This window comes from Labeo rohita, chromosome 17 (genome assembly GCF_022985175.1).
Source record: "Labeo rohita strain BAU-BD-2019 chromosome 17, IGBB_LRoh.1.0, whole genome shotgun sequence".
Classification (NCBI taxonomy): domain Eukaryota; kingdom Metazoa; phylum Chordata; class Actinopteri; order Cypriniformes; family Cyprinidae; genus Labeo; species Labeo rohita.
The window spans coordinates 18,312,968-18,338,070 of NC_066885.1; the positions used below are offsets into that span (position 1 = coordinate 18,312,968).

The following is a 25,103-nucleotide window of genomic DNA, read 5'->3' on the forward strand; positions in this document are numbered from 1 at the left end:
TCTAATGTCCATGAACTTCAGCATTGTCCTCAGGCAACCCATATGTGTGTTCCTAATGGAACAGCAACCTTTATTTATCTGTGTTCTTTTTAAATAAAGTGTCTTACCAGTCTGTTTCTAGTAAATAAGGCAGTTTATAGACAGCTATTGGTTACAGAGACATTAGAACGTCGCTCTCTAGCGAAGGATTCATAATCTTTGCATGCATTCATAAACTACGAGGAAGCATCAACAATATGGCACGATATTTTACAAGCTGTCTCATGAGAACGGTAATATACATCGACCAGACACTATGTGCGCGTTAGGAGCTCACTCATAAACAAACGGCAGGGTACGTTGGGTCCTCCACAGCATATGAACGATAAATGTTCACAGGATTCAGATATTTTCCACAGAAATCTGCTAATTAAGTCATGAATGTGTCAAAACACACGAGAGGCGTGTAACATCAGTAGCATCTTTTAAACTTGGTGAGTTTGTGGAAGGCTTGTTTGAAGTCATCGTTGAAGGCAGTGTAGATGACTGGATTGATGAGCGAGTTGAGGTACCCCAGCCAGGTGAACACATCAAAGAGCACAGGATGAAACCAGCAGTTTTTACAGACCCCCATCACCAGCGTGAACACGAAGAACGGGAGCCAGCACACTATAAACGCACCCAGGATAATCCCAAGAGTTTTGGTGGCCTTCTTCTCCCGAGCGGCACAAAGGCGCTTTCTTTCCAGCACGCTATCGGCCAGCTTCACTTTCACACTGTTCGTGAAAAGAGGAGACCCTCCTCCCCCACCTCCAACACCTCCTCCTCCTCCTCCTCCTCCATGATGAAGCTGTCCCTCCTGATTAGAGTTGGAGTTTAGCGAGCAGAGCGAAGAACCTGCCGAGTTCTGGATGAGCTGAGCAGCAGTGAACCGTTTACCGCTGGTCGCCGGCGTTTTAAAGATCCTGGAGCGAGCTGCCACGTAGATACGCCCGTAGAGAATCATCAAGAGGACTGTAGGAACGTAAAATGCACCGAATGTGGAGTAGAGTGTGTAGGAGATCTGGTCGGTGTTGACCATGCACTCCTTGAGCTCCTCATGGGCCTTAGCCTGCCGCCAGAAGAGAGGAGGCAGGGATATGGAGACCGAGATCACCCACACTACGCCGATCATGAGTGCCGCTCGCCGCATGGTTCGGCGCTTCGAGTATTCCAGAGCGTCGGTAATGGCCCAGTATCGGTCGAGCGCGATCACGCACAGGTGCAGAATGGAAGCTGTGCAGAACGTAATGTCAGATGATAGCCAGATATCACATACGATCTGACCCAGGGTCCAAGTCTTACTGACAGTGTACACAATGCTGATCGGCATGACTAAAATGGACACCAGGAGGTCTGTCGCAGCGAGAGAGCCGATCAAGAAGTTGGCAGGGGTGTGAAGCTTGCGTGTGAGGAAAATAGTAGCGATCACGAAAGCGTTGGACAGAGCGGTGGCTAAAGTGACGATGGCTAGCATGGCAGAGATGGAGATCTGAAGGCTGAGGAGCGTAGCGTCATCCCAGGACTCCAGGGTTGTGGGACTGACTGTGGCATTGATGAGGAAGAACTCATCTGAGCTGTTCACCAGATCCATGTTGCATGGTTCATATCATCTATGCATGATTCTTAGCATAAAGGATCAATTAATCCATGAAAACATCTTGCAGTGAAAAAGTAATTTAGTTTGGTGGTTGCAGACATTGTTGTTGCTTTGCCTTTGTGAAGGTCATGGCTGATAAATGCAAGCAGTAATTCATGGCTGAAGACACTGTGACTGTTTCTAATGTTTGTTTTTGTGCAGTATGTTGACGTGCACAGAAAGTTAAATGCCACAAAACAAACAAGGAATGAGTAGTAACCTTTGCGCTTAAGTTTGAGTTATAAAAATATTCCTTTAGCCCTTAAATCATTGCTCATTATTTTTGTTTATGGTGCCTTATTCTGCCATATAAACTGAAGATGCCTCAATTTCGGCTCTTATTAACTGCTGGAAGACTTTTTAATTTATTCTCCTGTTGGTCTGCAAAAGCTTTGTTGTTTCAGACTAATGGGACAGAATATTCCTTCATTCCCTGTAGATCCACTGATGGCTGCAAAGGATTTATAGAAAGGTGATTTTGCAGTTTCCCAGAATACCACAAGCTGTACAAGTTCTCGTTTTGAGTTTTGTCCTTGTGAAGGTGTTAGTCCAGATGAAAGAACTCGATCCAAATGAATATCTGCAAGAGAGAAAAAGAAAGAGAATGAAGAGTGAGAACTTCAGAGAACACTTTATGATTTTGGTCTAAAATATGTAGTAGAAACCCATGAAAAATGTACATTTAACTAACTTACATTTAAATGTACGTTTAAATAATCCACATTGTTTTATATATATTTTGGACTATGGGGGTGCTATTATTTCGATTACGTCAAATGGTTGCGCTCAGTGAGCTACTGGCACTACCTGTTGCTATTTTTACCGATACAACTTGGAAAATAAAATACTGATACAACTCCTCATTTTGCGGCTTTTGGTTGTAATTTTTAGTTGAAGGGCAACAAGAGAAGCGATGTAAGTCTTCACTGCTTTCCTAGCAATAAAAAGAGGAGAAAAGAATGGGAAGATGCTTGTGGAGGAATAAAAGTTCCTAAAGACCCTCATCTTTGTTCTATTCACTTTAGCCCTGATGCCTTTGAGGCTTTTAGTAGACCACAGCTACTGAAAGAGCTTATAAACGGCAGAGACAAGAAATGCTAGATGCCATCCTGGTAGGATGTAAACATGCCACTGCTTCTCGTGATGCCGCAGCCACTAAAGGAGCTTCTCAACGCAGATTTCACTCGATTTCCGGTGGCGTTTAGACTGGGGAAAAAACGATGGTACGGCATTTCGTTCATACCTATGCTTATATCCATCACCACCTGTAAGCACTTTCAGAAGCTGTGGTCATCGTATCAGTATATTATTTTTTTCAGAGTGTTGCGGTAAAAATAGCAACAGGTAGCACCAGTAGCTTACCTAGTGCAACCATAGTCCAAAATATGTATAACAATGTGGATTTTTTTAAATAACGTAAATCTTTAATGGGTTTTCTACTACGTATTTCAATAAGAGACATAATTTACATTATATTAAGCCATACAAGTCTTAACACCCAGTGTTCAACATACTAAGATTCATGACTCTGCAATGTTTTGCCATGAATGGCAACATTTTCTTGCAAAAGTGTCTCAAAAAGTGAATTTACTGTTGTCTAATGTATAATTAAACTAACTGTGTAACTGTATAATATATGACCCTGGACCTCAAAATCAGTCACAAGCGTTAATTTTTTTGAAACTGCGGTTTATACATCCTAAATAACCTTTCCATTGAGTTATGGTTTGTTAGGAAAAGACAATATTTGGCCCAGATAAAACTATTTGAAAATCTGGAATCTGAGGGTGCAAAGCAATAAAAATATTGAGAAAATCGCCTTTAAAGTTGTCCAAATTAAGTTCCCAGGAATGCATATTACTAATTAAATATTAAGTTTTGATATATTTATGGTAGGAAATTTACAATATATCTTCATGGAACATGATCTTTACTTAATATCCTAATAATTTTTGGCATAAAAGAAAAATCGATAATTTTGACCAATACAGTGTATTGTTGACAATTGTTACAAATATACCCATGTTACTTATGACTGGTTTTGTAGTCCAGGGTCACGTGTAAAAATGATATTTATATGTAAAATGTGCAATATATAATATTTAGACATGATTTAAAAGAACATAATAAATAATTCATATTAAAATTATATATTTAAAATTAGGAAATGGCAGTTTTGAATGGTCGGATTCAGAAGATCAGTGTACGATTTACTGTAGTTTTTATTTAGGTATAAATCAGTGCAGAGTAGTCAGTTAGCAGATAGGAACTGCTTTTTTCAGTTTCCAGAGCTCTTATTCTTCCTACACACTATTTTGCAGGATTACATGAGAAAGCCTGAAGTGCTTGAAAATATTAAAAAGTAATATTCAGATTTTTATTCTTGCACAAACCAACCCACCAAAATAACATCCGTTGCTCATGCACAAATCAAGATAGTTGCATGCAAATGGAATTCATTATTTTTCTGATTTCGTCATTAAAAACATTGTTTTATATTTATGTAGCAATTTTTGCCTCCATTAACATATTTCTTTACCCTTGGCTCTGCTTTTCAGACTCAAGCTTTGATTGATGAATATCTAGAGTATTATGCCTCGAGGGGAAACCTGTCACCATGGAGCTTCCAGAGTTCCTGTGTCTGACTAACAATGTGCCATGACACCTGCAAGCATTCTGGTTCTGGCCTGGTGGGAAAAAGAAACCAAACCGCGGAGCTCACTCTCCTGCCGTCAGGTCACACACATCAGTCACATCACCTGCCAACATCTTCACTTAAACATAAGCAGTTCCCAGTATGCTGCATAACACATTCACATTTCCTTTTCTTCGTATTTAGATACATGCGCGTAGGGATATACATATATGAATATTTATAGAAAAGACTATTGCAAATCATCCCAAAACGTGTCATGCCTCCGTTCATGTCAAACTAAGTGAAAAAAATAATAATTGTGGTGCAATTTATATTCTGTGTGATACTTTTAGGGCCAAGCATTCAGATTTGAAATTGAAATTCTGCGAAGAAAACATGTCCACTGCCCTTCATGTATAAAACATACCATTTCCGTACTTGTAATTGAAAGTATAAAGGTCACACATCCCAACAGAACCCAACACCTTTTCTGGTAAATGCTGTTGGTGTACCTCATAGCCAGGAGGAACACAGAGCATCTCAACGACAACACTGCAGGTTAACCCAATAAACAGCACAAACATATGCATAAAATGGGTTTAGATGCCAGTTTGTGGACTTTAATGCCACAGAAGTTAATTTCTTAGAAGTAAAAAAAAACAGCTCAGTTGCTTAATATGTTTGTGAAAATTGCGAAACATTTTCCAGTCATTTTCTTTAATGAATAGATTGTTCGAAGAACAGCATTTGAAATAGAAATCTTTTTTTAATATTATAAATGTTTTTAATGTCACTTTTGATTAATTTAATCCATCCTTGCTGAATTTCTTTTAAAAAATCTTATGGACCCCAAACTTTCAAAATGATACTATAGTATAAAACAATATGAAATGCGGCCAACATGTCAGAATTGGGCAAAGACTTCTAAACGTGAGTTTCAGATGTTAAAGGGGATTTAAAATCTGCAAACTAAACAACAGAATGTAGTGCTGTTGTTTTTGCTTGTATCTCTGTAAAACAGTGTCATCATTAGCATATACTTCATGTGAGACGGCAGGAAACAACAGCGGATTATCTCCACACCAGCAGATCCAACGGGCTGCACGCTAATGAGGCCAACCCGAGGGTATTACCATGCTCCAAATGTTGGCCCAACATTTTCTCTACTTTTGTTTGGTTCTGTGTAATTGGTGAAAGTCAAAATAACAAAATTAAACGCCCAGGTCAACATATCAGGAAGAAAGGAGTCTTTGAGACTGTCAAGTTAACTTAAATACTCAGACAACGCAAAATGTCTTTCCAAGTATTATTGCCAGTTCTGACCGAATCCTCACACACACTCAAACGCACATAACATTTTAAAACGCCTTTGTGCTTTATAATTGTCAACTTGTATTTGTCAGTTTTCTGGTTCTGTTTATGTGTGTTTGACATACAAAAAAGAAAGAAAGAAATAGTTTATCACCAAACACATGTCCAGGATAAAAATGTAAACACACCTGTAGGTGCACAGATCCAAAAACAAATCAAAATCGAATGAAGGTCCGCTCACATAAACCAAAAGCTCACATCAATCTAAACCAATTTAAACTCGAATTTTTGTGTAAATCATTCGTAAGGCCGTTCTGACATAAACATTTAAATTCATGAAAATGTTCACATTTTCAAAACGTTCCCAGCAGGCACACAACGTCATACGACATTGATATTTCGGTTGCAACGTCGGGTGACCAAATCTTGACCAAAAATTGACCAAAAAGTCAGTTCAATGTCTAATGTCCAGAAATCGTTTTCTGTAGTGTGTTTTGGGACATACTCTATTATGATTTAGTGGTTTTAATAAGCCACCAATAGAAGGTGACCAATTACCAGTAGAAACCCACAGGGTCCATTACAGTTTCTATTAAAACCAATACAAGTCCCATTATAATCGGTACAGCCATTATAAATGTTGTGATGCTGTCAATTGTTTTATACAGCAGGGAATATTTTATATGTTCGTTTGCCCTATTTGTTTGATTGTTTGCTTATTGAGTAGCTAAAAGTTTATAACTGTGAAACGCAGCACTCATCACAGTCGCTTGTTCGGCGCCGTGTCTGGGTCCATCAGATCAGTCCATCAATATGTATATATATAGCTCAAATTGGCGCAAAAGTTTAGATTTTTCAACTTACGCTAATCACGAATTACGCGCATCAAATGCCTGAAACGCTCAATTCGTGCCATTCGTGCCACAAGATGTCTATCGCGTCTTTGCATTGACTTAACATGTAAATCCCTCGCGCTTAACGCTTCATTCGCATCTGGTGTGAACACACCATTAGTCTATAATGATTATTTGCATTCTGATTCTGACATCCAAATGCACAACAATACATTTTGTCTCTTTTTCTGTGGATTTTTCTCATTTCACTCCACATTACCAGTGTTTTTCTGCCACCACAATGCACGCACAGCTGCAAATGACGTAACTGTGATGTATACTCCAAATTGGTCTATTGCATTTTTATATTCAGTCATATTTTTCAAAATGAGATACTAGTAATACCTTATTGCCGTGGATATTCCAACTCATAGCAACCAAAGTATCTCAGCTGGAAAAATGCTGTGCCACCAAAACGCTCTCAAGCACCACCAGCTGGCCATTTTTAGAAGAGCACCTGGCATTTTTTCACACTTCGGTGGAAACACGTTAATTTAATATATTGATAGAATATTGATATTGATCCAGAGGTTTCCACTGTGTTCCTGGACATGTATCTGTTTTTCGCGCAAATTTACGTTACGTTAAGTTTCATGAATGAGGCCCATTGTGCAAAAGTGCAAAGTGCAATAAAAACTTTCTGGGTTCAACTCATTGTTTTACTGCACTAAACTAGTGTTAATTTCATATGCGAAAACTATGATGAAAAATGTTCGTTGACAAGCTTTTTTCATGACTAAGACGTAATGAAAATGAGGTGACAATAAGGTCAAAAAACAAAAACTAAGACTATATCAACATGCAATTTCGCTGATGAAAAAGACAAAACTAAAATGTATTTAAAAAAAACCTTTACCAAAATCCTCTCTTTCTTTTTGTCAAAGAAAAGGAGATAAAATATTATTGCGGACAGCTTCACAAACCTCTACTATGTGAGCTTTCGTGTGTGGTTGCCAGATAACAAGAGTTCTAATCTCCGAATCAGAGCTTCGCTGTTACAAGTGTACATTTTCAGTTTTGCTTATTTTAGGCAATCTGGCAACCATGTAAACACGCTGCCGATGATCTAAAAACACTGACAAACAAACTGTTTGTTTAGCGATATAAATAAAAGCGTCATCCAGCTGGTCTGTGTTCTGTCATGAGATCTCAACTTTTTAATAGAGAAACATAGGCTATTGCAATTTGTAATGAATTAAATTTCTCAAATGACAACCATTACATTTAAAATTTTGAGCAAAAATAATTTTTATCAGTTTAAACCATTATACACCATGTGTGACTAAGATGTCATTGACTAAAACCTGACTAAAACGCTCATACATTTCGTTGACTTAAACTTCACTAGACAAAAACAGGACAAGGTTGACTAAATATAACTAAAATGTACATTTGAGTAAGACTAAAACTAAATAAAAAAAAAACTGCTGCCAAAATGAATCAATTAACGGTTAATTAAACATAATCTAATTGCATAATCTAATTGTTTTCATTGACTAAAACTAAACTAAATACTTCAGGTTGTCTTTGACTAAAACTACACTGTAAAAAACTATTTGTTGAGTCAACTTAAAATAATTTGTAATCTGGCTGCCTTAAAATTAAGTTCAGTCAACTCAAAAAACGTTTATTCAACTTGAAATGTTAAATCAAGTGACAACTTAGATATTTGAGTTGAATCAACATTGAATTTTAAGGCAGCTGGGTTACTTACCCATCTGTTAAGTTTAGCAAACACAAATATCTAAGCTGTTACTTAGTACAACTTAACATTTCAAGTTGACTAAACTTATTTTAGCTGACTGAACTTAAAATTTTAAGGCAGCAGGGTAACAAATTATTTTAAGCTGACTCAACAAATTGTGTTTTTTATTTTTTACAGTGTAAAATGTTGAGACTTTTTGTTGACTAAACTAAATAGGATGAGGTCGACCAAATATGATAAAAACACAAGGACATTTAACACGGGACCTAGACTAAAATTGAAAATTAACACTACGCTAAACCTTGCACTTCAGATCTTCATTCTTAAAAAAAAAGAAAGAAAATTACAAAAAAGGGGTCCAATGTTGTTTTGGACCACATTGGCTTTCACTGTATAACTGTTAAAACATTGTTGAAAATATTGTCCTTTTTCGTTCTGCAGAAGAATGTCATACAGCTTTGGTACAGCATGAGGGTGAATAAATATTTTTTTGAGGGTGCTAATATTTTTAATTTTGGAAGAACTGTCCCTTTAATTGTAAAAATAAAGAAAGCAGAGTCATTACTTTTGCATTGCAGGCACATATAATGACAAGTCAACTGAAAGTTAGGTATTAAAATCTCCCCATGTGATGTTAATAAAAAGCACAGAACAAATACAATTCTAGCGCTACTTAATTGAGTAAGAGAATTGTTTGTTCTGTGAGTGGAAAATGGTCAGGGTTTATTTTTATTTATTTTTTACACTCAATTTATCTGCCAGTGGTTATAAAATGAAACAGACTGCAGCCATGGTAACAGAGCAGATCTGGATGTTATTGAATGATGTCAGTCTTGTATGTTTTTTGCGATGTGCGTCAGTGGATGCTTTGAGTGGCATATCCTTGTAATTCCATGTCAGTACTTGTTATTCGTGTAACAAAAACGCTAACCAGAACTCAAGCTCTACTGACGTATAACAATCTCTCACACAAACTTTCATATCCTCACTTATATCTGGTCTTGCTTCCTAGCTCCATCCGCAATAAGTTAAATCTAAGTCTTCCAATATTTTTTTTTGTTGTGACAGGCGGATGGACTGGGGACCACTTAGTCAATGTGACGTATTGCTTCTAAGAACTTTCTGTTTAGAAGGTTTAAGAGTAAAAGCTCTTTTCCACTCTTTTCAATTACAGCTGCAGATAGCAAGCCAACATGACTCAAACATGATCATCTCTATAAAAAGAGCAAATCCATCCACTAATCTGCTGAAAAAACAATGTCATAAGCTGGAAATGCATAATTTTATTTTTGTGCATCAGAAAACTGCAATTTGAATGACTTAAGAAGACCCATGACCTCAGTATCACCTTTGATAAGTGAGCAAAACTGAGGTCTTGAAATCTCCTCAAAATGCATATTTTATATGGGACATGTTTTAGTGGAGGCAATGCGACTCTAATGCATGCTCCATAAATGTGTTCTGTCTTCTTAGATGCAGTTCAGATGTGTGGGAGGAACAGTGGTCCAGACTTAACAAAAAACATTGTGCCTCTTCCATCACTCTGGATGATTCACCAGGTAAGTACCACAGTTTCACACATTTTCTATTAGGAAGCACCTTTTGTGGGCATGTGATAGCAGAACTTCTAGTAACCGTAGGAGGTTGTGATGCTCTCCTGGAGGGTACGTTCAAAGTTGCGCTAAAGATTTTGAATTGAGACTTTGGTGTTTCTGCACCTTCTGTAGAAGCAGATGTGATCTGGAGGGATTTGGGGTGTACCTTATTGAATTAATACATTCAGACACTTTCTAAACTTTAAAAACTGTGTGTTCTTTTTGAAAATAAAGCTGTTGTGGGCACAACCGTGGCCTGGGGGCAGAAGGACTGTCATTGTCAGCTTAATGAGGTGAGTTGGGTTGGGAAGTAGTGCAAAGGCTGCGTTAAAGGGTAACGTCTCAGCAAAAATTCAGCTTCACAGGGGTCTGAACTGAACCTTCATGATTACATTACCTGTGAACTGACAAAACATTAGTAAAAAAAACACATGAGAGTCTTTGGAGGCAAACAGTTGGGATTTGTTTAATGATCCTGAAAAAAGTCACCAAGGCTTGATTTATTTAATACTAAAATTAAATAAATGTTACACATATGTTGAAGGGTGTCTATATTCATTTATTGCAAAAGAAAGTGTGTGGTCTGAATGTGGCACATTGGTAAATGGTTGCCCAAGGTGACTTTGTTCTATATCCCCAAGGTGACTGTTTGTCCTAGACTTCTCAGTAGGTATTTCTGTGCTATACTTTTTCATTTCTTACAAGAAGTTATAATCAGGTCAGATCTTCACACTTCTGCAAGGACACATGTCTTTTCTTTCTTTCTTCCACCTCCCTTTCTGTGAAAGAAGCTAATTTAATAGTGCTAGCTTTTTGTAAGAAACCTAATTGTAAATTTGAAATGTAAATGTGTCCAACAAGTAGGTCAAAAATTGTAATACAAATCTACTCAGGGCTCAACTGAGAGATTCTCTGACCTTTCTCCTCTCCTGTCAGTTCTGATAAGTGTCACATTTGCACCAAAAAAACATTGAAAAAAAATACTTGGTGCGAAGTATGCCGGCAGGCTTTACATGTCTCTTTGATACCATTTGACCTCTTCCATTTCTGCCTTTCAACATCATCTCCTCCCACTCTTGCCCTTGTTGTCGTGTTTGGCTTTGGCTCTGAACTTTGTTAAGTTTTGAACAGTGATGAGTGGACAAGTGGTATTATTCAGGGTGTTGATGTGTGTAAAAGCCTACCGATGTAGAAATAATTACGACTTGAGACTCAAATTAAACAGCCAAAGCTTTCTGTGAGTTACTATTAAAAGGGCAACAAGGTGGATCAGGACATGGTGAGAGAAAAATCCAGTTATTTTGTTATTGTCTGGGCCAGTGTCACTACAACTAGATTTGAATTATTTGTAGAAAATTATTTGTAAAATTTCGGTACTGATTAAAAAAAATTAAGAGGGAAAGTTCATTATAAAATGAAAATTCTGTCATCATTTATTTAGCCTCATGTCTTTCAAAATCTGTATTACTTTCTTGTGTGTAAAACAAAAGATATTCTGACAACATTGACTTTTCACTACACAATTATCATTGGCCCCAAAAATTTACGATAACGATATATATTGTGTTATCTATAGAAATCTTGAAAAATTAAAAAAAAGTCTTTATCTTAATCTTTATTTATTTATTTATTTATTAGGGGTTCAAGCGGGTAGCATAGTAATTACCAAAAAAAGTTGAACTTTCAACTTTCGTAAAGGAAATGATTTGAAAAACATTAGAAAGGGGCAGGGTCACTTTTAGTCAAATGCCTATAACTTCTGAACGGAATGAGGTATTTTCACTAAACTCTTATGTAAGAGCTCAATCTGAGGTCACAGGAAAAAAATCACGGAGCTTGGCGCTATGACTTGGTGGTGCTATAAGAGAGAAAACCAAAAAAAAAACTATAACTATGCTACAGTTTGTCCTATCAACATGAAAATCGATGTCCATTCTCATGGTCCAATGTGCCACAAGTGTCTATAAGGATATTTGTATATCTGAAAAAACATGGCCACCATTGGCCAATGAATTTTGAGCACCTATATTCATAAGATAGAACTTCTCTTTCCGGACAACTTTGTCTCTAGAACCACTGCTGTCAGTCAAATCATTCTCTGGACTCTCTAGGTCAATAATTATCAAAAAAATGTTGAAATTTGCCCTTTGGGAATCTATAACAGGGTCGTTTAGAAAAAGGGCATGTCCAAATTTCCCCCCAAATCCTATAAAGCTTAAAGGAAAACTCAAAACTTCACGAAACCTGGTGAGCATATGCTACAGGTGATTCTAAACAAGTGTGTAAAGTTTTAAGAAGATCAGACCACAGCTGGCGCCATAACAGTCAAAAAACATAATATTTCTATGGTAAATTATCTGGATTTGCCAAAAATGCTTTTTTAAATAATTGATTTAGGTGGTTACAGTAAAATGCTAACTGTTTTTAGTTTAGCACAGTGTCAAAGTAGGACTATTTATGAGAATAACTACATATTTTTACTCCAAGCTTGAGTTACAGCATCGATCAAGTGTTTGAATCAACTTCCTTATATGAACTGATTAATTTTATAGTATTCTATACAGTGATAAAGGCGATTAGCATTGCAATAAAATATACATTATCGATATGAAAATACTTGAGATATACTTGAGAAGGCTTGAAGAACAGATAAACCTTATACTGTTATAATCGTTTGCTTATTCTCATTAAGTTTCACCATATAAAACATTGCTTTCTGCTTTTTATTTAGCTACAGCGACAGCTGGATGTGTTTGTCCATATAAGGGATTTCCTGGAAACTGGATTTCTTGTATATTGCAAAACCCATAATTAACACGATAACAATCTTTCATCATTTAAATATCACGATTATCGTCAATACCAGTATATCATGACACCCCTACTTTGTACGTTGTACAATAAGCAAACAAACAAGCCTTTAAAAAATGTTTCTGTGTAAATGTAAATGTAAAGGTGAGTAATTGATGATAGATTCTTATTTTTTTTCTCTTTAAAGGTTAAATATAAAATAAAAGATGTATTTTTATTATATAAAATTATATATTTATTTTCTGATGCACACATTTTTGCTAAGAAATAGTCAATTTTTGGTCACTAATGTAATTTAAATTATCTAAAAAATTATATTTAAAAATATTGCCAGGGCAAGTGCAAATCTAAACTACCAGCATTACTGTTGAATATTAATAATAATTAATATATTTATTTATTTTATCTGACACATAAATTGTTGCTGAAGATAATGTCATTTTTTGATCAATAATATAATTTAAACCATTTAAAAACTGATAATTGAAAATATTGACATGGCAAGTGCATATCAGAACTACCAGCAGAAAAAAGCATTATTGTTGATCCCTGTAAGGTAATGAATACGGGCAAAAACACAAATCAAAAACAGACTGCAGCAATCAAGTTTCAGTCTGGTATTGTAATTGACACACAAGCACAGAAACTACACTGTCAAACAGCTCAGTGCATCTCTGCATTTGTGTATGGAGCCAGTCAAATTGATTTTTCAGTTCTAGTTGTCTTCACTGAAGGATTACGATTCTAGCAAGCTCCAAGGACCAATTCAATATCGGAGCGCAAGAAGTGACCTTAATTTGTAGAGCTCTGTGTAGCCCTATTGAGTTTCTAAGGTCCAGGGTAAAGTAGTAAGGTATACGGTCAGATGAGTTTATTCAAATAGAGCTTTAGAGAAGAGCATGATGTAAATATAATCAGTAATTTGATCGGTTTCTCTTCTCTTTTACATAGACCAGTGGTTTTATGTCTGATAATGTGGGCCGTGAACCCTAGATTGCTCCAAAGAGCTGGTGCTGTAATTACTGCAGCACCGTAGGTCACATTGGACTGAAAAGCATCTGGTAGATAACAAGCGATTGAACTGATATGGAAGTCTTTCTTAAGCGCTTCGACTCTTACTGCAGTGTTATCACGTCCCTGTGGTCTTTCCAATCAAATAAGCTCTCAGCCCTGCAAATATATTTTCTTGCCCCTTTGACCTTTTCACTCTTGGTGTGAATGTCCTATAGATGCGATTCATCGGACCTTCATGAACCCAGACGTTAACGGAGGCCAAGAATGATAAGTGTGAAGGTGTTTTGTTGAGGCGGGACGGCTGTTTGCTTTTCTGAATTAAATATTGAAGACCAGGTGAAGTGTGTGGCTTGAGTTTGAGACCTGGGATTCGGTCCAAGCGCCACAGACTCCGAGCAACGTGCGCTGCATTTGAATTATAGATTCAAGAGCTTTATGATCACGGGTCAAATATCGTCAGAGTGACATGTTGAGTCTGTGAATATCAATAAGCAGAAGAGTCTAAACACACTTGTTCATTTGTGCTGATCAATGTAAATGGGAACAATCAATGTCAATGTAAACTAAGGCTGATTTAACCCTGTAATTTCGCTTATTGAGTGGTTGCAATGGAATGATCTACAGAAAACCTAGCAATTACCTATAGGTAAAGCAAATTAGATTTTATACGACTGTGCTCAGTACAGAGTCTGAGTTGTGTTCATCCAAAATTCTGCAAATAATAAAAGACATTTTCTTTTATAGTTAGAATGGTTGTGTCAGATACAAGGTTTGAACTCTGCTTTGATCTGTTCGTGGGAACGTCCTCAATCACCTCAAATCTGGAACCGTGCTGTGCTGAACAGAAGATGCTTGTCGGCTCTCATCGGCTCCTCAATCAGTGTCTCTACAACTCCATAGAATCCAGCAAAGAATCCACAAACATGCAAGTGAAAATGCACAGATTTGAGTGCTGCAATGTAGTTTGGTGTCTCATCAGTGGTAAACCTGCTAAGCCGCAAAAGAGCCTAAGCCTCACAGCGTTCATGTGATTTTCATCTGTTGCCTTCTTAAACCTTCACTAATCACGTAAACCTCTGACTGAATTAGATTGCAGAACTCAGAATCCCAGGCTAGCAGTTAGCACTCCTAAAATAGCTCTAGCAGATAAGCTTTCATCATTTCAATCATAAAGTGACTTTAGTTGTTTGAGGGTAGCTGTGAATTGAGTAAGTTTTGAAGTAGAGTTAAAAAACTTAAAGAAACATCACCTGTCATACTTTACTCAACTTCATGTTGTTCCAAACTTGTATGACTTATTTACAGACTTCAAGTTCTTCTCAAGCCATGCAATAGAGGAACCAACACATTCTCACTCCCAACTCGTCACATAGTGACGTTTGGTCAGGACAATTTGGCGTCACTTTTTTGACGTGCATTGTCCTCCATTGCTTTAAATAAGAAACCTTTGGTGTCAATATGCAGACGCAAAAGGCACCGGGAATTTTATCGTCATGATTAAATTATATATTGGGTAATAATATTGCCATTACTGCAAATATGTTGGGGTGTGATTTTTTCAATGTAAACATTCACAACCATTTTATTTACATGACACGTAACCCAACCCCTGCCCCTAAACCTACCATTTGTCAATGAAACACAACATATAACATGTAGATACTACAGTCATAATTTATTCAAAAAGTATTAATATTCCAAGTCTTCTGAGGCAAAACGATTAATTTGTTTGTCTCCATCTGTCTCCGTCCGCCGTAAAACTCACCCTGCGTGCTGCAGTCTGTGCACGATTTCAAAAAAAGGCCACCAGACGAAGCTATACGTCAGGCTTGGTTGTGAAATGCTATGGGCTCTTGTGTGTCTCGTGAACGACTGCGTCACGCTAAAGTACAGGAGTATCTTTTTGAATAAGATGTCAGCGCGTTAACGGAGCGGGATCATTTTCACCGATTAAAACCTTGTTTTACTCTCTTCTTCGCATAAAGATATCGTACGGCTTCAGAAGACTCGGAATGCAACAGGACTTGTTTGTAATGCTTTTATACTGCTTGTTTATGGCTAGTTTTTGCAGTAAATACCCGTGACTGTACTTATATTTGCCTGTTTTGGGTTTTATATTGTTCAGAAGTGGGTAGGTTTAGGGTAGGGGTGGGGTTAGGTGCTCCAATGAAAGTATACATTTATATAAAATTATTTATATTTTTACAAATACATGCAAATCATTAAATAAAGACAAACAACTGAAACAATGGTGGACCTTGCACATCGAAAAGTGATGCTAAAAGCATACCACTGTGCATTGAAAAATGATGCTAAAGGGGACCTTGAGCATCAAAAAATGACGCCAGGGGGTCCTAATCAAGCGTCAATATGTGACGAGTTGAGAGTGAGAACGTGTTGGAGGAACAGGCTGAAATTTAGGTCATTATTTACAATAATCTGCTGTATATGTGTTATGCCAGGTTTATTTGACATTGTCAATAAGTCATTGATGACTTGTACTTTGGTTTGTTTCTCCCACAAAGCTATTGAATGGCTTAAAAAGATTTGGAATAGTTCACAAGTTGACACACAGTTGACAGTTGGGGTGCACCAATAATAAAATTCTACCGTTTACCGATTAGATGATAATTATTTTTCTTTTATGGCCAGTGAACAAAAAATGTCAGATATTAAAATTCTAGACTATTTTGTTTAAATAATTCAAAAACGAAACACTACAATCAATAGTTTTAAATGCTATTACCACCTAGTGTCCAATCAGCTGTATTACCAGTATAGTCAGTTTGAACACACTGCAAAAAATGCTTTTCTTAGATTTTTTTTTGTCTTGTTTCCACCCAAAATATCAAAAAAATTCTAAAATTCTAAAATCAAAAATTATTGTCTTGTTTTCAGAAAAAAGACATCAAATTTAAGTGAGTTTTTGCTTAGAACAAGCAAAATAATCTGTCAATGGGGTAAACAAAATAATCTTATTTCAAGCAGAAAACAAGATTATTTTGCTTACCCCATTGGCAGATTATTTTGCTTGTTTCAAGCAAAAACTCACTTAATTTTGACTTGTTTTTTCTGAAAGTAAATAATGATTAAAAACCATTTCAAAAATGAAAATCATCATTTGTCATCACTTACCCTTATGTTGTAAGGGTGTATGACAAACCTTACAAATCTATAAGACCTTTGTTCATCTTCGGGATACAATTTAAGTTATTTTTGATGAAATCTGAGAGCTTTCTGACTCTGCATAAACAGCAATGCAACTGACGCTTTCAAGACCCAGAAAGATAGTAAGGACATCGTTAAAACAGGCCATGTGACCTGGGTTAGCAGTACCCCATGCATGCGTTGTGGTACTTTTGGTAATACATGTCGAACACTGACACGAAAGAGAAGAAATTGTTGACTAAAACTGTTATCTTTGTTTTCTTTACACACAAAATGTATTCTCGTAGCTTCATTACGGTTGAACCACTGATGTGACATGGACTATTTTAATGATGTCCTTACTACCTTTCTGGACCTTAAATAGGGTAGTTGTGTTTTTGTCTATGCAGGGTCAGAAAGCTCTTGCATTTCATTAAAAATATCTTAATTTGTGTTCCGAACATGAACGAAGGTCTTACAGGGTGAGTAATCAATGACAGAATTTTCATTTTTGGGTGAATCTCTTTAAGCCTGTCACCACTGTTCTTCTCTCAATCACCGAAACTCTGGGTGAATCATGAAACTGTGGACCAATCTAGGAACATAATGTGAAGAGGTAATCTCTACCATCTGTGGTAAGGAAATTCAGAACGGAGATCATAACATGGTAAGGTACTTGTCAGATGAACTCATAGCATCTGTTTCTTTGAAGCATGTTTCGAAGCCATGTTACAATCTTCAGCGCATATGTGTAGAAAAAAACAAACAAACACTGACTTCTCTGAGAGTCAACATTTCAAAAATAATGGAAAACATGTTTTAGCCAGGGAGCTTTGGAACACAGACACCTCTGAATGTATGATGAACACATTGAGTTCCTCCATCACGTCAAGCTCCACAGAACACAAAGACTGCAGTGACATGGTGGAACCTGCGAAGTGATGAATTTTTAATAGTTCAGAAGAACAGCATTCAATCATCTCTGCTGAGAGCTTGGCCGCACTGAACCTGAACCTGCTGAATCAGATAACAAGATCACCTGTCTTTTTTAAAAATGAATTCAGCTGGACTTGACCTGAGTTTAAATTAAGCCACTTATGAAGGTCAAGACTTGCTCCAAACCTGAACAGCTCAAGGTGGTGGAGATACAATGCTGAGGGATTTTTCCTTAAGACTAACTCTTGCTGTATACAACAATCTTGCCTTTAGTGAGAAAAACCTTTTAGCCGCTTCTCCAACAAGATGTCCTATTATTTCTACCCTGCAAGGGAGTGATGGACAGAACCTTTTAAAGGGTAATGATTTTTTCTTTAACGCCAAACTTTGTCTAACACACACACATATACACTTACACGCACATACATATTCAGCAAAGATATCCATCTTACGCAAAGCATGCTGAAGTTGCATCAGATGTGTTGAAAGAGGGCTAGAATCGAAGAAGACCTTGCTACAGCAGACGTGTTATATATTTAATTCTGTAAGTGAACAGTAAAGTGGAACAATCTTTGATGCTTAACACATACCATTATGTGTGTGAGTTACAGAGATTGTTTGTAATTCTCAGAAAGGGATGACTGTGTTGAAAGCACAATAAAAGACTAAAATAAACTCTCAGAAGTCACCTTATTCACTATTCACAGACTGTCTTTAGTCAAGGAGTTGATCTTTTAGTCTCCCACATCTATCAAATCAAATACACAATGTTCTTTTTTTCTTCTGTGGAATACTTAGAAGAAAGAAATTACTATTTTGTGTTCCAAAATAAACAAACACATTTGATAAACTGTGGTTTTGTCAGTGTACCACCAGAATAACTCATACATGATACATACAACTAAAAATAAGTTCACTATCACATACATTTACTGTCAGTCAAAAGTCTGGACTATCCCACTCATTACTAACATTTAGATTGATAATAAAGCCATCAAATCTATGACACAAATTATTACAAAAATGGAAATCCAGCTACACTTGGCTTTCTCTCAGTTAAATTCATGAGGTGCCACCTGGGTACCTACTGGCTGCTTTTCACTCTCTGGTCCAACTCATCCAAGAAAAAAAATTCAGTTTTTTTTTTTTAAATAATCAGGAATATACATTTCGTCCATAAATTCACCAAGATGTAGAAAGACATAGCTTCAGCAGAACAGATCAACTAGGCAGAGCTGTCAAGGTAGACTTTTAAAAATCTTTTTTATGCCATATTTGTCTCATGGGTAGACATTGACTGTAATGACTGGACTGAAATAGAACAGAGAGGCAGTAAATGCTAATGATCTGAAGGTAGTTATAGATATTATGTAATCATCCATTACAGAGTAATGAACTCATACACTGGGGAAAAACAATTATAAAATACGGTTGACAGAGAGAGAACAAATCATATCCACAAACATGAGTGAGTTCTAAAGAGCAGAAAGTGGAAAGACCAAATTAGAGTATTTTAAAGTTCAAATTTGTAAAAAATTACAGCTGTAAGGCAAATGAAAAACAGAAACTTTTAAAGGTTTTGTGTAAATATGTCAAACTACTAAAGAGATTCAACTGACAAATACTGTGAGGGAATATTGCGTATGCCTCATCAGTGTGTTCTTCCTACAGAAAATAATCCCAGATTAAAATGATCTCAATGGGATTAACTTTTTTTTGGTATTGTGTTGAGTTTAATATGTAGGATTTAAGAATTTCCTCGACTAAGACAAAAACTTTCTTTTTGTTGATACTGTTGATGAATTCCAATGACAAAAAACAAGATTAAATCTGATTAGTTTTTGTTTAATTTGTCCAACATACAGATGCATAAAATATACTTCTTATTCCCTCTGCTATATATTACTGTACTGTATATATCTAGTCTGTTACAATCTATATGTGTAATGTACTGTAAATACATATAAATAAAATTCATCAAACACACATAGCCAGTTCAGTTAGAGGTTTGATAGGAAATATGCAAACTCAAATGCAAATAAAAGGATATATATAAAATTATTTGCAAAATGGATACATTTCCTACCAATCCTCTGACTACACTGGTCATCCCAGTGTAATCCCAGTTAACTACATACAGTTAAATACATACTGTCATACATCCATCCTCTGAATCTGTATTGCTGACTGTGTTTTTTGTTCATTTAGAGGGTGAAGACAAGCTCAACCCCTCTATACTAAATCCAGGATGAAGTGGGTTCAGTGTGGGACTGGCAACCCGGTGAATATCCCAATATTCTTCATGCCAAGTCAATTTCACAGGCTTACGTACGTGTAATTGGAAAAAAAATGACATACGTTGTCACACACTGACACCGAACAGTCCTATTCTTAAGTCCATTTAGCCTTATTCTTAATGCACATATAAACGCACAAATTTGACGTTTTCTTAACTTAAAACTGTGCACAGTTAAACTGTGAAAAGCAAACTGTAAAAATATCATAAGACATGACTTCTAAAATAGTAAAGACAGCAATAATGCTATTATAAAACCCCAAAAGCATAAACCATAACGATTATGAAATTAAACCGTGTATATAAAATCCCCATCTACCTGCCATGACTAGTTATCTACTAAAGTGAAGACCTGAATCACTTTGATTCTCCAGAGATGTTGCCACGGTTACACAAATGCAACATTCCACTGCTTGTGAGCAGACACTGAGAGGCACAGACTCGTGTTTTAAACAAAAAGTGCCAGGTGCTCTCCCCCCTTCCCCAATCTTCTGCTTTCTACCTTTAATCTCAGTATAATTTATCTCTCTCATTGATTTCGTATAGCTGGAGATGGACAGCCATCCTTAGAGAATACCTATGTGGAACATATGTGTGGAGGGGTCAGCTTTTACCCTCACTGTGAGAACCAAATGTCACTACAAGGACAGTAAAACCTGAAATCACCCAGAATATGGAGAGAAATGGTGTGCGAGAGGAAAACGCCTTAATACATAAACTACATGATGTACTAATATAAAACATAACCATGTAAAAATGTATTTCTAAAGCAGAAGTAAAGTAAAACCTTTGCAACAGAAAAATGATCTTGACTCAGCATCGTGGTAATTAAAAAGGTAAGAAAGATACTTTAAATGAGTCACCACAGTAAACTAACATGTCTGTGTATTTCCCACCGGATCCGAATGCCTGTGCAATTATTTCTCACATTTATACATCAGGTCTGGTCATTTGGGCAGGTTTGGACAGAGGATTTGCACGGAGAGGTCACAGCTATCTGCTGACGATTCACGCTGAGCTTTCAAAGAGCCAACACATATGCTCCCCTTTCACACCAGCTATCTGTCCATCTCACACACTGCAGTTGTGCTGTGTGTGTGGTGTGTTGACATGAGACTCAGACAAGGGAGGGTGACAAAGCAAAAGAAATAAGGCGAGAGAAAGGCAAAAAAAGAGAGAGGAGAAAAGAGCAATTATGCATATGTGATTGAACGACATTGCTGTTCCGTGAGCTACAGTGACCAGAAGTGCTCTGCCCTTCATATATTATCACACCACGGGTGAGAGATTATATGTCCTGATGGACTGTAAAACTCAAACACACATTCACACTGATCATGGCCATGACCTTTAATGGTCATCCATGTCAGACGCGATGCTATGCAGACATTCAAAAACTCAGCCTGACGGATTGAGCATCACCCCGCAAGGGTAATTAAGGCTGTTAATTAACACCACATTGGGCTTCGTTCTTTAAAAAAAAGTTTTAACTTTCAACCATTCAAAACTAGCCTAAAATGAAACGTACAAACCAGTTTAGGCTGTGTTTGGGCAGGGAATGCATCATTTTATTGATGGTGCATTATCAGTTTCCCATGCTAATGTTTCCTGCCTGATGTTTGTCTCAGGCTTGTATAAACTTATAATATAAATCATGCGACTAACTGATAACATGATATGCTACAAGAGTACTTTTCTGCTGAAATTGCAGGTTAAGATGCTATCTTTGTTTTGGAACATAATACCTGTTAAACCAGCTAGAAACCAGCAAACATGTTCCAAAACAGCTATTTTTCAACGAGTTTAGGACAGAAAGGAAACAGACATCACCTCAGGTAATTCATACACATTCAGCTTTTACCCAAAACAACAAGCTTTCTATGATGTGATAGTTTTTGTTAACAACATGAACGTACTAAACACGATCGTTTTAATTGACCTACTGACACGCATACATGTTGACTGAGTTTTAAACGTTAAAAAATGAAACGACAGTCACTGCATTTTGAGCACCTATCATAACGGATTCGGACTGAGCAAGATATCGTCAGGTGTTTCAAAAACTTACCTAGATGAAGTTGCAGGTTTTCATTATTTCATCACGCGGGAGACTTCAAATCAATGTCAACGGTCCGTTTCAAGTCGAGTATCCAAAAGAACTTTTACTTTTAAGTCGGTCACTTAAGCTTTGCATACCGTGCGTTGCGCCTTTTCCACCTCAGTGTATATGGTTAAGGAGCATGCATAGTTACATGAGACTCCAAAGCAAATATATATATATTTTTTTACCGTATATCACTAAAACAGCACAAAAAGCTTTGAATATGATCACCACCTGAAAATAAAATATCTATTATTTGATTTAGTAAGTGCAAAGCAACCAGTACGCAAGAGTACACTGTCCCGTTTCGTGCTGCTGTCTTCTCTGCTCTCTTTCATCCTCTCTCTCTCTCTCTCTCTGTCTCTCTCACGCACACACATCCCTCCCTCTCTCTTCTCTTTCTCTCTCTTAAGTCCTGCAGCAGCGCTCCTTCTACGTTCTCTGAGGTTCGTCAGTAAATGTCAACAAGTTTTTCGAATTTCTTTGAAAGGCTTTCTAACGATCTAATTAACGAATAGAATATTAAACGTTAGCTTCGCGCTCTTTCCTCTGACACTTTCCTTTGAGACGCGCAATGAGAGACAGCCAGCGGTTCCTACGCAGTGTTCACTACTCCCTACACACGAACACCTGTTCACGAACACCTGAGCATTAGTTTACTTGACAAAATGCGTACATTGAAAATACACAGTACTGAAACACAGACAACACTTGAAACATTAAAAATAAAAACAAAATAAAAGTTAATATATTAAGTCAACTCATATAAAATGGGACGCTTGTTGGCACAATTATTTGAATAGTGTTTTTTCGTTTTAAGAACGGTTAGAAATGGTTATATTTACACTTGAGCTTGATTTGTCATGACTACCAACCGTTGTTGACCCAGAATTTTCAGAACGGTTGACTAAGGCCCGGTTTACACTAGTATTTTCTCGTTTTAAAACGACATTTTAAAATGAAAACGATCTACACTGGCGATCATATAGAGAGAGAGAGAGAGATGCACCAATCGACCGCTCCAAGTACGTACACACATCCGCCATCTTGTAACGGTCAAGTTGACATCTTTCACCATACTATGGGTTCACAGAACATCAGCTGTGCAGGAATTTGACCTCTTCGAATATTTGTTGATTACTATGGTGAATGACATCAAGTTGACCATTACACTGCTTACATATAGCAGCCCATAGAAACAGTCGCTAATGAGGCAACATATACACCTCTATGGTTACAACAATGAGCATTGATTAAATAGTCGTCAAGGTTACACAGAGCCAATGTGGGCAGCCATGTCATCATTTTTAAAGGTGCAGTGTGTAATATTTAGGAGAATTTATTTGGCAGAAATGCAATATAACATACAAAACTATGTTTTCAGAGGTGTGTAAAGACCTTACATAATAAGCCGTTATGATTTTATAACCTTAGAACGAGCAATTTATATCTACATACACCGCGGGTCCCCTTACATGGAAGTCGCCATTTAGTGCCGCCATGTTTCTATAGTAGCCCTAAATGGACAAACTTCTACAGAGCGCGTTTCGTCAGTACGTTGTTCTACTTCTTCGTTGGTGTTTTAAGAGGACGCTCGTGTCGTCACCACATTGAAATGTTGAAACCATGTTGAGCCAGCATCGTGATCCCATCGCACCCCCTCCTCCCTTTACCCTCCCGCAAGCCACCGCATCCCAATGCCTTGTTCGGAAAGAAAGTTGTGTTTCAAAAGCAATAAACATTAGATGGAAAAATATATATATTTCATTACTTTCTCTCGCAGTTATATCATTAAGTAATTATACTGTATATAAATTGCGGGCATCAGGGGGCTGCTAGTAATGTGCATGGCATTGAAACTGATTTCGTATGCACGATCGCATTTCACTTTCACTTTTCATCATGATGTTTCACTGTAGACTTCGTCCGATGCCAATTTGATAGACGTCGCCCAACGCTACTAACTGTCATACAAAAAATCTAACTAAAGTCAGTGAATAAACCTGAGAAAATGATCAATGAGTAACAATAGTATTCGCAATAACATATTGGTTTACTGAATAATTAAGTAAATATAATTCTTTGACTTACCTTTGTACAGAAACCTCATCGCTTGATTGGCTACTGTCAGGTGTAACAGACGACGACATTTTTGTCCTGTGTCAGCTTCCGTAGCTTCTGTATGCGTTTCGAAAGGGCGGGGTGAGCGGGGGACTTAGCCGTTGGTTGAAATTCGAATCCTCACCGCTAGATGCTGCTAAAAATTACACACTGCACCTTTAATGAAAGTAATGTATTTTAAAACAAAAACGCACTAGTGTAAAGAATGCGTGTAGTAACATCACCACGCAGAATTAGTCACTTGTTTTTTGTGTGGCTACTAGTTTCTCTCAGACGAAGCATACTATTGGCGCAAAATGAAGTCAAGTCACCTTTATTTATATAGCAGTTTATACAATACAGATTGTGTCAAAGCAGCTTTACAGTGTTAAAAATGATTCTATGACTATTTCTCTTCATCAGTCCAAAACAAGCCCAATAAAGTGCATCCGTCCATAAAAAAAAGCGCCTCACGTGGCCCTGGGGGGGGGGGTGGGGTGGAATAAAGGCCTCCTGTAACGAATCAATACATTTTTGTAAAAAAAAAAAAATCCATATTTAAAACGTAATAATCACTTTAATCTAGCTTGCGCCGACTGGCCGTACACGGAAACAGCTCTGGGTGGATGACTTGGAATGTTGGCAGTGAGTCTCGCATAAATGTTTGTTTATTTACAGGAAGCAAAGTTTCCTTACTTTAGCAAAGAAAAACAGTCTCTTCTTGGTTTATATTGAAATCCTCCGACATCCTGCAACATTTTTGATAAAATCCTGCCTACCCTTACAAAAACTCTACAGGATGAATGGCCAAAAATTCCCACAGAAACACTCCAAAATATTGTGGAAAACCTTACCAGAAAAGTGGAAACTGCTCCCTGTTGAGGGATATGCTGGTTAGGTAT

The 25,103-nt window shown here is 37.1% G+C and overlaps 1 protein-coding gene across 2 annotated transcripts; it reads right to left on the reverse strand.

The window, feature by feature from the left end:
• On the reverse strand, window positions 1–24,350 carry htr1d (5-hydroxytryptamine (serotonin) receptor 1D, G protein-coupled). Of its 2 annotated transcripts, none has more exons than XM_051133146.1 (2): window positions 24,193–24,350; window positions 1–2,237 (listed from the first exon to the last, which is right to left on the reverse strand). In XM_051133146.1, the coding sequence occupies exon 2, from the start codon at window positions 1,610–1,612 to the stop codon at window positions 452–454; it is 1,161 nt and encodes a 386-aa protein (XP_050989103.1). In that variant the 5' UTR covers window positions 1,613–2,237; window positions 24,193–24,350; the 3' UTR covers window positions 1–451. The 2 variants fall into 2 exon arrangements, with proteins under 2 accessions (XP_050989103.1, XP_050989102.1); XM_051133145.1 differs by lacking the exon at window positions 24,193–24,350 and adding an exon at window positions 22,069–22,704.
• Window positions 24,351–25,103: the final 753 nt, after the last annotated feature.